Raw genomic sequence first — 13,179 nt, forward strand, 5'->3', positions numbered from 1 at the left:
TTAATAGAGTTTTCCTGTTTTCTTTCTTCTTTAGTCCCTTTGCTCCCAGCATGCGGTCTCATGCTTGGTCTGTGCATGGCTGCAGCAGGAACAAGCCTGGATCCCAGGCGTCCAGTTCCATCACACTGCTGTAGTCATGCAAGCACAGTACGGTCCCCCAAGAACTTTTTCAAACTCCATGAAGGGGATATAGGTACGCAGTTCCCATGAACACCTACTCAAACCCTGGTTTCTCCGCCAACTGCTTCCTATGCATATGCGCGCGTGCGCACACACACGCACACACACACACACCCACCCATCAGGCTTCCCGGTCTGCCCAGCCCTTCAGTCTCTCTCGACCAACCGTCTCTTTCCTGTCCTCCTTCCTCACTCTCCTCCAGCCTCTGCAGGGCTGTCTCCCTCTCCCCACTTCTGGATTCTACATCTGCTTTAATTACCTGTTGACCATCTGACCCTAAAAAATGTTTATGATTTTCTGCATTTAAAAATCCAACAGATCCTGGTGGGAATGCAAGCTGGTGCAACCACTCTGGAAAACAGCATGGAGGTTCCTCAAAAAGTTGAAAATAGAGCTACACTATGACCCAGCAATTGCACTACTGGGCATTTACCCTAAAGATACAAACGTAGTGATCTGAAGGGGCAGGTGCACCCGAATGTTTATAGCAGCAATGTCCACAATAGCCAAACCATGGAAAGAACCTGGATGTCCATCAGCAGATGAATGGATAAAGAAGATGTAGTGTATATATATACAACGAAATATTATGCAGCCATCAAAAGAAATGAAATCTTGCCATCTGCAATAGCATGGATGGAACTAGAGGGTATTATGTTTAGCGAAATAAGTTAATCAGAGAAAGACAATTATCATATGATCTCCCTGATATGAGGAAGTCGAGATGCAATGTGGGGAGTGGTTTGAGGGGTAGAAAAAGAATAAATGAAACAAGATTGGATCAGGAGGAAGACAAACCATAAGAGACTCTTAATCTCACAAAACAAACTGAGGGCTGCTTGGGGGAGGGCGGTCGGGAGAGAGTGGTGGGGTGATGGACATTGGGGAGGGTATGTGCTGTGGTGAGTGCTGTGAAGTGTGTAAACCTGGCGATTCACAGACATGTACTCTTGGGGATAATAATACATATGTTTATTTAAAAATTTAAAAATTTTTAAAAATCCAACAGATCCTCCTCATTCAGGTCATGAGCGTTAATAAGAGAGCTCTTTGGGGCTGTGAGATCTGAGCTCTTTGGGGCAGCATCACTGAACAAACATCATTGATACAAATCAGTGCTGTCGCTTTATACCAGCAACAAGTAGAAAATATCCTCTTAAAAAAAAAGATGCCATTTACAACAGCAAAAAAAGCTAAGAGGCTTCTCAGAACAATAAATCTGCATAAGATCTTTATGGAGAAAATTAGAAAACTAGAATGCCAGACGCTGAAGAAGAACTAAATGTTTCATACTTTAATAAAGTAAAAGGTATGCACATGAAATAAAGAGCATATACAAAACCTATATGAAAAAGATGTACATTCCACATCAAACTAGGTAAAGGATATGAGTCGAAAAGGCTCAGAAGAAACACAAATGACCAGAAATCAAAGAAGTATTCACTAAAACCACAGGGAGATATAATTTACTGAGCATTAGAAAAAGATTTTGAAGTTGTAAATACGCAGGATCTATCAAAGTGTGGCAAATGGGTGGGTAACTATAGAAAGAGTATAAATTGGCATCGTTTTGGACTGTTGAAGTCTACTGTGTGATGTGAGACCTGAATAAAGGAAAAGGGCACTTCTTCTCCATGTGGGGATAGAAGATTCAATAAAGGAAAGATCCCATCTTTCATCGTTTAATCCATAACTTTAATGGGATGCAAACAAATATTCCGACAGGAATACTCTGGAACTTCCCTAACTGATTCCAAGGATCATGCAGGAATACAGAAATAAGCCCTTAAAAAAAGAGAGAGACCGAATCCTGGAGAGACAGACTCTGCTGCATTTTTTAAAGTGTGCAACAAAGTGAGAGTAATAGTTCATTATGAATTCAGGAATAGACAGAGAGATGAATAGAGCAGATGAGTGAGTCTGGAACTAGGCCAAAGAAATACGGTCATTTAATAAATAATAAAGGTGGCATTTAAATCAGTGGGGAAGAGATGGATCTGCTGGGACAATGGGCTAGTTGTCTGAAAAGTGATTCAGATGGAGCTCTACCATAAACCTACACCAACATAAATCCCAACTAGATAAACAATCACGGCACACGCGGCAGTAAAATACTACGGAGCAACGGGCATGAATACAGATCCACACGTAACAGGGACAGAGCTTAGAGACCATGTTTAGGGATGTAGAATTCTGCAATAAAACTCTAAAGAGCACTGGAAGGAATACTCTAGAAGTCGGTACAGTGGCTTCTTACTAGGGGAAAGGAGCAGATTTCGATGAGGGAAGATTATGTTGGGGGTTCCTGGGGAGGCGGCTCAGAGTAGCAACGTTCAGTTTCTCAACCACCATGATGACGCAGGTGCTCATTTTATAAAATATTACATTGTGCACTTCTATTTTATGCCATCATTTATATTATTTTTTAAAGATTTTATTTATTTATTTGACAGACAGATCACAAGTAGGCAGAGAGGCGGGCAGAGAGAGAGAAGGAAGCAGGCTCCTGCTGAGCAGAGAGCCTCATGCGGGGCTCGATGCCAAAATCCTGGGATTGTGACCTGAGCTAAAGGCAGAGGCTTTAATAATGTGCACCCAGGTGCACATTATTATTATTATTATTATTATTATTATTATTATATTACATAAAAAGGTTTTAAAGAGGCACCTGGGTGGCTCAGTGGGTTAAGCATCGGGCTCTTGGTTTCAGCTCAGGTCGTGATCTCGCGGTCGTGGGATCGAACCCTGAATACAGCCCCATGTCAGGCTCTGCACTCAGTGAAGTCTGCTTCAGATTCTCTCTCCCTCTCCCTCCCACCCACTCTCTTTCTCAATAACTAAATCTTTTTTTTTTTTAAAGGTTTAAAAGAATTAAGTATGTGGAAAGAAAAACGTAAGATTTCTTTTTCATTATCTCAGAGTAAGGCTTTGCTAAGTAGGAGAGAAAACCCAAAAGCAATTTTTAAAAATTGCTTGATTTGAGACCCTAAGGAATTCTGCACAGAAAAACAACCAACAAAGTCCAATGACAAACACCCATGACAGGAAACCAGTTGCAATTGTTACCACATTTCTCGGTAGGAAAGAGCAAGGGACTGGAGGGTGGTTTTCAGAATCTTGTGAATGCACCTTCTGTTAAACGTAAGAACAAAGGAAAAAAAGAGAGTGTGGACACCCTCTTTGTATTGGTGCACTGTCACCACCAAGATACACCGTTGTACAGTGTATGATCTGCTCTACTTGTAGGAAAAGCGTCTATCTATGGCTTGGATATGCAGATCACAGTCTCATGGCCTTGTTGATCACGTCTGTGGCACATACACACGCACATATGCTTTTCAAAGATGGGAGAGAAGCCGCCCCATATGCAGTGATGCTGTGTCATATCCGATACTACTGCAGCACGACAAACACAGTCAGGCCAAAGGGGAGCACGAGTACTATACTTCTTTAAATGGGAAACTTCAAACACATGCAAAAGTAGAGACAGAGCGATAATGAGCTGCGGTGTGCCTCTCCCCCCCAACAGATGGCCACTTTCCCTCTGTACCCACCCGCCACGCCCCTCCACCCCACTTGATTACTCTGGAGCAAATCCCAGACACATTATGTCACCTGCAAATATTTCCGTAGGTCTCCCAGTAAGCCTCCCCACCCCTCCCTCAGCATAGCAAGCACATCGGAAAATAAAAACATCACAAGAATTCTTTCATATCATCGACTATCCAGTGTGCACATTTCCCACATTTTTTTCCAGAAGTTTAACAGTTTTGTTTCAACAGTTGATTCATTATAGTCAGGATCCCAACAAGGTCCGAACTTTGTATTTGTGTTTGGTTTCACGTGTCTTTTAATTTACAGGCCTTCCTCCTTCCTTTTATCCCCTTTGCGGTTTATTTGTTGGGGGCAGGGGGGAAGGTTAATTTATAGGTTTCCCCACTGGGCCTCTTTTTTTCCCCCTCTTTGCAACTTATTTGTTGGAAGAAAAAAAAAAAAAAAGAAGAAGAAGAAGGAGAAGGAGAAGAAGATGATGATGATAGTTTGTTCTGGAGAGTTCTCTGCATTCTGAATTTTGCTGATTGCCTCCCCATGGTGTTAGCATGTTTGTGACCGATTTTGTTCACCTGTCCCACTCAGGCCTTCCTTTCACCCTTCTCCACGCTGGTCTTTGCCCCGGAAGGCTGACTTTCACGGACGACATCCACCAGGCTCGCTCCCCCTCTGGCTCCAGGGTTTGGCCAATAGGGAGCCCTGGTGGGAATGGGAGGGAAGGAGAAGAGTGAGGTCGGAGGGTTCATTTCCTTGGCCCCCTCCCTGCAAGGCCACTTTAAGTTGGCTGTGAGTCTTGACTGAAGGTAACTGTTCCTCTCAAGACCTAGCTCCCCCACTTTCTAGGCTCTGGCAATTTTTCTTTCTACTGGTGAAGGCTTCTCTGCCCTGCATCCCACTAATTCTTTCTATGCTGCCTTCCCCTGGATAAATAACCTCTCTTGGAATTTTCCTAATCGGAGTTCACCATCTGCTTCCTGCTGGGACCCTAATTTATACAATGTTCCTCTGCTCCCAGTATTTCCAGGAAACTGGCAGTTAAATCTGGAGGCCTGATCAGATTCAAAGTTTTTTGTAAGAGTATTTCACAAATGGTGTTCAATATGTTACACTGCATCGCATCAGAAGACACATAATATCCGTCCATTATAAAGACGCCTTCAGATTTTCACCTGATGGTTTCTAGCAGGGGTTGATGATCATGGCCCGTTGCGGCTATCAGGAGTTAGACAGTGGTGGTATTCTATCATTCTTTCTTCATAAATTAGCTGGAAGTCCTCTAGAAGGAAAAATTTCCTTATCATCTACTTGTTTACTGTAGGATACAGTTGGTACAGGAAAGGCCGGATGGATGCCTGCTTCTTTCACTTTATATCATTTGCAGAATTATGGGCTGGTTCCTCCAAAGGTAACCAATGAAGATTTTGTGGATTTTAATATCTGATGTGCTTGAACCCTTCATTTTTATTCTGTCTGATGCTCTAATGATCTCACTTCTCAGCCAGTGGGATCCACTTCAAGTCGGCTCCAGAGTTCTTTCAGTATGATCCTAGGAGTCTTTGGGAGTCTTTGCTGATTTCCTTGCTTTCTGATGCAACAAGATAATTCAGGTTCATTTTGTCTATTTCCTGCCCCAGAACTGACACAGCCATTTCTCCAAGGAGCCCTGGTTCCTTTGAATGCGAATCTGTTCTTTTAATGAGCCCTGGTTCCTTTAAATGAGAAGAGGCATCCTTGATACTGGGCTGTTCCTTTTTTTTTTTTTTTTTTTAAGATTTTATTTAGTTATTTGACAGACAGAGGTCACAAGTAGGCAGAGCAGCAGGCAGAGAGAGGGGGGAGGAAGCAGGCTCCCTGCAGAGCAGAGAGCCAGACGTGGGGCTTGATCCCAGGACCCTGGGACCATGACCCGAGCCGAAGGCAGAGGCTTTAACCCACTGAGCCACCCAGGCGCCCCATATGTATATTTTTTACTTAGAGAGAGAGCATATGCACAGTGGAGGAGGGGATCTTAAGAAGAGAGAGGGAATCTTAAGTAGGCTCCACACCCCAACACAGAGCCTGATGCAGGGCTCGATCTCGCGACCCTGAGATCATGACCTGAGCCAAAATCAAGACTTGGACATGTAACCAACTGAGCCACCCAGGTGCCCTCTGATTTTGTATTGTTAGATCTTGTCTCTTATGCTGGAAATCCTGGTTTCTAACAACAGTAACATAACTGCTTGCATATTTATACATATATATTTATATCTTCAGAATAGCCATACCAATGCCATTACTGACAACATAATGGCTGAAAACAGCTGGATTTCTTTACAGTCCTTTTTTGTTCTTAGGCTATATCCCACGAAAGATGTACATTCAACTACTGGTTTCTTTCCTCACTACTATGAAAAAAGTCACTTGAAATAAAATCACCTAATTAAAGTCAACTCATTCAAGACGTAAAATAAGACCTCCCTGTGCAAGTAAGCTACCAAACTGATAATTAGGTTCACTTGTTTCACTGTGCCTTTGATTTTTAAGGGCTGTGCTCTTATTTTGAATAAAATCTTGTTTTATAATTGCATATAACATATATACAATTCCAAAGCCCAATATACAATATTTGTACATTGTGTTGTATACTGTTCATTTAAAGTCACAGTCATTGGAGAAAGAAGAAGAGGGAAATTGCAAAGCTCCTCTGGCCAATACAGACAACAGAAAAAGAGTTAGTTGAACCTTCATTTTTAAAACAGAAATGTCAAAGGAAATGTTATTACTTAGGCAATACACAATTAAGCAAAGCTGTGGATTAATATTTTTTATTTTAGAGATGCCATCTTTTTTAAAGATTTTTTTTTACAGCATATGATTACATCTCTCTGAAACCCAGATGATAAAGAGTCCTTTGTTTCAAGTAACATTTGCAGCCAAAATCAGAGCAGGAGGAGTCCCACATTTTCTCCGAACAGGCTCTTGGAAAGGGCTTTCTGCTATTCTCCGGAGAGTGTCTGCTTTTCCAAACTTTCAGGGCAAGAGGGAACACCTCCTTCTTTTCTGAGGTTCTTTTCACTAGAAATTGTCAGTAAGGAGGCTCTCTCCATGCTCAAGGCCAAGCCCTGGAATCCCACCAGACAGCAGAAGAGTGAGAACAGCAGGCCTGGGAATGCCATGTGCAAAGGAAAAAAGGATTGAGAACTTTTCCCATTCTGTTCCCAGAGCTTACAAGTGGCCAAGGCCAGGGTACTTCACCTTCCCCAGCTGACCGCCCTGCTTGTATCTTCATCACTCAAGCACGCTCCTTTGGAAGCACTTTTGATTTTGGTCCTTCTCCAAAATCAGCCCTGAATTCAGAAAAGAAATTGTGGAGTGTTTTGCATTCATGTCTTCTTTGGTGCACCCCCAAAGTGGGGGGGCACGACTTTGAGGCACCAAAGGGTCTGTTCACTCATCCTGTTTCCAGAACTCATGCTTGGCACACACAGAAGGGATGCCAGGATTCACTGGGTGTAGTTGGCAGGTCCCCAAATTTCCCAGTGTACCTCAATAATCCTGTAAGAGCTCCCCTACTGTCAGACCCAGAATGTGGGAAAAGCTGTCAAGGAGAAGAGAGCAGATCTTCCTCCTCCTTGGGGGCCTTTGCATATATTCTGGTCAATTTTATTCAGATTCTTATTTGTGTATTTTAGCAATCAGGTATATTTCTTCACAATGGCTAAAGGCAGACAAAGGCAAACAGAATCACTATCAACAAAAGGATTTCCTTAGTTCATACTCTTGGAATGTCCTCTACTATGAATAGTGACCAGGGCATGGATATTGCTGGCCCAATTATAAAGCCTTCTAGATTTAACAATACTTATATGAAACCCAGTCCAAAGTATTGCTGGTGTCCCAAGCTGGAGAATGATTAGCAGGTCAACTCCTCCTCCCACAGCTAAAGTTAAAAAATTTCAAGAAGTTCCTCTAGACTAAGGAATGCCCATCAATTTGACTCCCAGGCAATCCCCAGATAGGTTGCCCAGGCTGGGAAAGGGCAGGCAGGATCCAATACTGCCCACTCCCAGCCAGGTGGTCATCAAAATGTGACGCAGGCTGGAAAGAGCCAAGCAGGTGAATTCATCTTCCAGACAATTCTTGTTGTTCAGGTTGAAGAATGGCTGCAGGGAGAATCCCACTGCATTTCCTTTGGAAGGTGTCCAAAAGGCTGTTTAGCTAGGCACCAGCCAGAGGGAAGCCCCTCCCCCATCCTGTTAGCATTCCTGAGAAGAATGTGCAAGCACTAATGCCAAGAAAATGTCCTCCCTCCCCCACCTTCTTGAACGGAAAGAGTCAACGTGTAGGTAAAAGATGATCTTTTTAGATTTCTCCAAAGACTACTGAGTAGTCCATGGGGAGTCTGCGTGTCCCTCTCTCTCTCTCTCCCCAGCTCATGTTCTCTCTCTCAAATAAATAAATAAAATCTTAAAAAATAAAAATTGTATTTATTTATTAGAGAGAGAGAGCACACAAGTGGGAGGAGGCGAAAGAGAAGCAGACCCCCTGCTGACCAGAGAACCCAAAGTGGGGCTTATCCCAGGACCCCGAGATCATGGCCTGAGCAGAAGGCAGCCGCCCAACAGACTGAGCCACCCAGGCGCCCCTAGTGGGTTCTGTTTGTAAATAATTGACTTGTGTTTACTTTGCTGATATTTTTAAATAAGAGTGGGCTAGCTATAGTTTTGTGTGCCTATGCGCAATTGATCAGATGTTGATCGCAGTTATGCATAAAAATAGTTTAGAAGATTTCTTTTGTTTTCTGTGCTCTGAAAAAGTTTAAGGGACATTGGAAATATCCGGTCTTTATTTATTTTTTTTTCAAGATCGTCATTTATTTATTTATTTATTTATTTGACACAGAGAGAAATCAGAAGGAGGCAGAGAGGCAGGCAGAGAGAGAGGAGGAAGCAGGCTCCCTGCTGAGCAGAGAGCCCGATGCGGGGCTTGATCCCAGGACCCTGGGATCATGATCTGAGATGAAGGCAGAGGCTTTAACCCACTGAGCCACCCAGGCGCCCCAAGATCTTCATTTATTTATTTGATGGAGAGAGATAAGAGAGGGAATACAAGTGGGGGAGTGGGAGAGGAAGAAGCAGGCTTCCCGTTGAGCAGGGAGACGGATGCAGGGCTCAATCCCATGACCTTGGGATAACGACCTGAGCCCACGGCAGACACCTAATGGCTGAGCCACTCAGGTGTCCATGAAGTATGGTCTTTAAAGGCTAATAGAATTCTGTGCACTTCAAGGGACCTGGAGTTTTTTTGAGGGTAGCTCTATGACAATGGTCTTTAGTTTCTGTATGGAAATGGGTCTGTTTAGACTATATGTATCCCTATTAGGGTCAGTTCTGGTAAATTCCATTTTCCTAAAAAAATGATGATTTTTACCTATATTTTCAAATGTATTTGCAAAGAGTTGTACAGGGTAGCTATGATTTTTCTCATTTTAATAATTATTTCCTTATTATTTAGTGTATTCTTTCTCTATCCTACTTTCCAGTAATTTTAAATTGTTGTTGGTATTTTTCTAGCAGGTTTTCTAGTATTTCTTTCTTAAATTTTTTTTTCAAATAAGCTTATTTTATCATTTTTGGTTTTTTATTATTCAATATCTTTGGTCAACTTTCTGGTAATAAATTACAAAGAGTGTTGTTAGAAAGTCTGATGACAGGGCGCCTGGGTGGTTCAGTGGGTTAAGCCGCTGCCTTCGGCTTGGGTCATGATCTCAGGGTCCTGGGCTCGAGTCCCACATTGGGCTCTCTGCCCAGCGGGGAGCCTGCTTCCTCCTCTCTCTCTCTCTGCCTGCCTCTCTGCCTACTTGTGATCTCTCTGTCAAATAAATAAATAAAATCTTTAAAAAAAAGGAAAAAAAAAAAGAAAAAAAAAAAGAAAGTCTGATGACATCTAATTTTCTTGATAGTGCAAGCCATTGTGTCTTTTTGCCTTGAGGCCCAGAGGATTTATTTGCCTAGGATTTTCTTAGAGTTGACTCTTCTGAGTCCTTACCAAAGGCACACACAGTTTGTCTTTATGGTACTTGTATTCTAGCACTTTCTCTTTAGGAGAAAATATTATCCAATTACTATTTTAAATATGAATTTTTGCTCCATTGTTTTTCTTCTTTACAATATAAAATTCAGTATGTCCATTTTCTTCAACTACATTCAGCTTGATTAGATTTCCTTTGCCTCTTTTCCTTATCTGTAACTTTATTTTCTTTCATTTGGTTTTCCCTTTTTTTCTTTCCAGTGGAATATCTCTCCCCTTTGTGCATCTTGGATTTAGGTTTCTGAGATCATTTTTCTTTTACATTCAGTTTCTTTCCTGGGTCCTGTCAGTGCCCATTTCACATCCGCTTGGTCCTTTGTACTCAAAGCTTCTCATTTGTTTTGTGGTGTCGTGACAACTGCATTTGCTTGTCTAATTATTTTAATTCCTGTTGGAATGCTGCATTACAATTTTCTTCTGGCTCTTTCTCCCCTGTGTTTTCTCTGCTCACAAGTTTGATTTTGAATTTTCTGGTTTTGGTCTTTTCTTGCAGTATCCCCATTTGGGCTCTGGTTTTATTAATGTTCAGATTTGGGCACGTTAGATTGACCTGAGCAACTGTTGGCAGGAAGGTGAGGAGCAGGGCAGGATAGGGTTTCGGTGGGTCTCCAAGTCTCTCAGGGGCTCCCCCTCCTGGTGCTGCAGTGAGGCCGATTCTCCAGTATTTGGCACCCTTGTGCATCAAGCTTCCTCTTCCTCTGTTGCTATAATGATATCTCCAGGTTCCAGGACCTTCCACACTTCCCCTATACCACCTCAGGCTGCCTGGAGGCCTCCCTCATTGCTGGAAGGGGAGCCTTTACAGGACTGTCAGCTCTGGTCCTGTGCACTTTCCAAACCCCTCCTCCCTGCTCCTTCATTGCCAGAGCCACCTTATCCAGGGATAAGCCTTTGTTATCTGGGTCCTGCTAAGGCTAGGACTCCTTGATCTTGTGGGCAAGTTATCTGCTTCCTAATGGCTTAAAAGCTTCTCACCCATACCCAGATTCCTTCCCAGATTTAACCTGGGCATCGGTGTCTGTAACAAATGACCGCAAACATGGTACCTAATGCAAGAGAAATGTATTCTCTTCAAGTTCTGGATACCAAATCAAGGTGTCATTGGGCCATCCTCCCTATGAGCTGTCTAGGGGAGAATCCTTCCTGGCCCTCTTCCAGCTTCTGTTGGCTCCTGGTGTCCCCTGGTTTGTGCCTGCCTTACTCCAGTCCCTGCCTCTGTCTTCACATGGCCTTCTTCTCTGGGTCATTTGTTTCATGAGGACACCAGTCATTGGACAGAGGGCCCAACCCTAAATCCAGGTTGATCTCCTGTCCAGATCCTTAATTCCATCTGCAAAGAACCTATTTCCAAATAAGGTCACATTCACAGACACTGGGTTACAACATGGACCTGTCATCTGGGGGGACACAATTCAACCCACAACTGCATCACCTTGAATTTCACTATAGACAGAGTCATCTTGCCCTCATGGGGACTTTGGTCAGTGAGAACGTGTGCTTTGGGAAATGCCTCCTGAGCCCCTGGGAGCTCCCTGGGCCTAGGAAAGGAAGAGGAGCCCTGATGGGCGAGGGGCGGAGGGAAGAGTGCTTGGGTGTTGGTAGCTGCTCGCAGACATAAGCGGCACTGGGAGAATAAAGGAGAGGATGTCATGGAAAGAAGAAACAGAAAGGGAAAGCAGGGAGGTCAGTCTACCTGGATTTCCCAGGGCTCAGCAGTCCCTGTCCACTCCCAGGGCTCATCTCAGTCTGAAAGCTCTGGTTTGCCTCCAGGCCTACTTGTGGTTACCACTCTGGCCTTGATTTTTTTTTTTTTATTATTATTCATTTCTGATGTCTATGATTTCCTATGGTAGCTATGATTTTCTCTTTCAGGCTCAGCATTACAACTTTCTGTCTAGTTATACTTTTAACTTTTTGCCTAACTCTGTAGCAGGTTGGGGGCATGGGTTCTTCTGAATCAGAGGTCTGCCGTGTTGGCAGAAATCCTTAGGTGATTTCATTTATTATCTCATTTACTCCTCTTACAGGATGAAAGAAATGATCATTCCCATTTCCTAAATGAAGGAGTAACTGTCGCGCTATTCTCATTTCATACTGTTTTTCATTTTTCCTACCAAATCCCTGTTTAATACAAAGTTAATGACATTATTTGTAACCTGAAATTTTCATTGGAAAAATGCTCGTTGCTGTTAACAGATGAGGCCTAAGACCTCTGCAGCTTAACACACTGAGAGCCTACTTCCTCACAGGGGATAGAATTTATAGGGCCTCTACTCCAGGAAGTCGGTTAGGGACCTGGTTCCTTCTACTTCATGGCTCTGCACACCTCATGAGTCTTAGGTGGCTCCCCATTTAGCCAGTAGTCAGGGAAGGAGGAAAGAGAGGTTTCTAGAAGCCAGCCCTGGAAATAACAGGTGTCCTTCTGCCCATAGTCCACCAGCCAGAACTCAGATTGCCACAAGAACGATCGCAAGGGAGGCTGGGTAATGTGCAGCCGTGGGCCCAGGAGGAAGGGAGAGACTGTACTTCGTACACAGCCAGGATCTCTGCTTACACCTCTGAATCCTCTGGCATCCTAGCATTTTCTAATTTCCTTGGAATGATTTAATGGCAAAGTTCTCTAATGAAAGATGTCACTTTATTCACTTAATCCCTTAGGTAGGCATAAAATGATCTTTGCTTATTCTATTTATATGAATCTGGTCTCTCCGTTTCTTGGTTTAGCCTCATCTGCACATCTCTGAACACTTACTGCACTCTTGTTTCACTTTCTTATCTTTTTCCCTTCTTCGATGGTTCCTTTGGAAAAACTGCTTGTTTCCAGAGATGCCACCAGGAGGCAGAGGCAGCACAAGCAGACAGCTGAGTACTCCTACCATCTTAGCCAAAGAGGGGAGCCCCCCGATCACTCTTTGTGGCTGCCCAACCTTGAGAGCTGCCGTAACTCAAATCCAGAGCTGGGTGGTCCTAGAGACCCAGGACAACCCCTTGCCCAGGCTGTTTCCTCCCACCACAAGAGCACAAGAGCCCTAAGCTGGGCTATAGGAGTCTGTTTCTTCACATTCAGCTGTAGTCATGCCCACTTCTCCAGAACAACCGCAGCGGGGTTGGAGGGGAACATCAGATGCCTCAGTACGGCTGGGAGCAAGTCCTCAGTGTGGACTCTTGACCTGTTCCTCTCAACAAAGTGGACAGGCTACTTTCCAATGTTCTCTGGTCACAGATCTCGTCGTCCTTTAGAAATCCGGTGAGCCCTCAGCACCCTCCAGGTCCAGCACTCTGCTGTGGAATACTCCACACCGAAGGGAACACTTCCGGCTCCTGGAAACACTTTACTTCAGAGGAGACCGTCCTGGGGGAGAGACAAAGCCCAA

At 43.7% G+C, this 13,179-nt stretch overlaps 1 protein-coding gene across 1 annotated transcript in view; it reads right to left on the minus strand.

Annotated features, from left to right (window-relative positions):
* Positions 1-6,523: 6,523 nt before the first annotated feature.
* The window catches only part of ACTR5 (actin related protein 5), a 35,955-nt gene continuing 29,299 nt past the window's right edge, over positions 6,524-13,179 (minus strand). The window contains exon 9 of the mRNA XM_032350680.1: positions 6,524-6,878. Coding sequence (XP_032206571.1) covers positions 6,825-6,878 — 54 coding nt within the window. The 3' untranslated portion in view covers positions 6,524-6,824. The remainder of the gene's footprint in view (positions 6,879-13,179) is intronic.

Source organism: Mustela erminea, chromosome 7 (genome assembly GCF_009829155.1).
Source record: "Mustela erminea isolate mMusErm1 chromosome 7, mMusErm1.Pri, whole genome shotgun sequence".
Classification (NCBI taxonomy): Eukaryota; Metazoa; Chordata; class Mammalia; order Carnivora; family Mustelidae; genus Mustela; species Mustela erminea.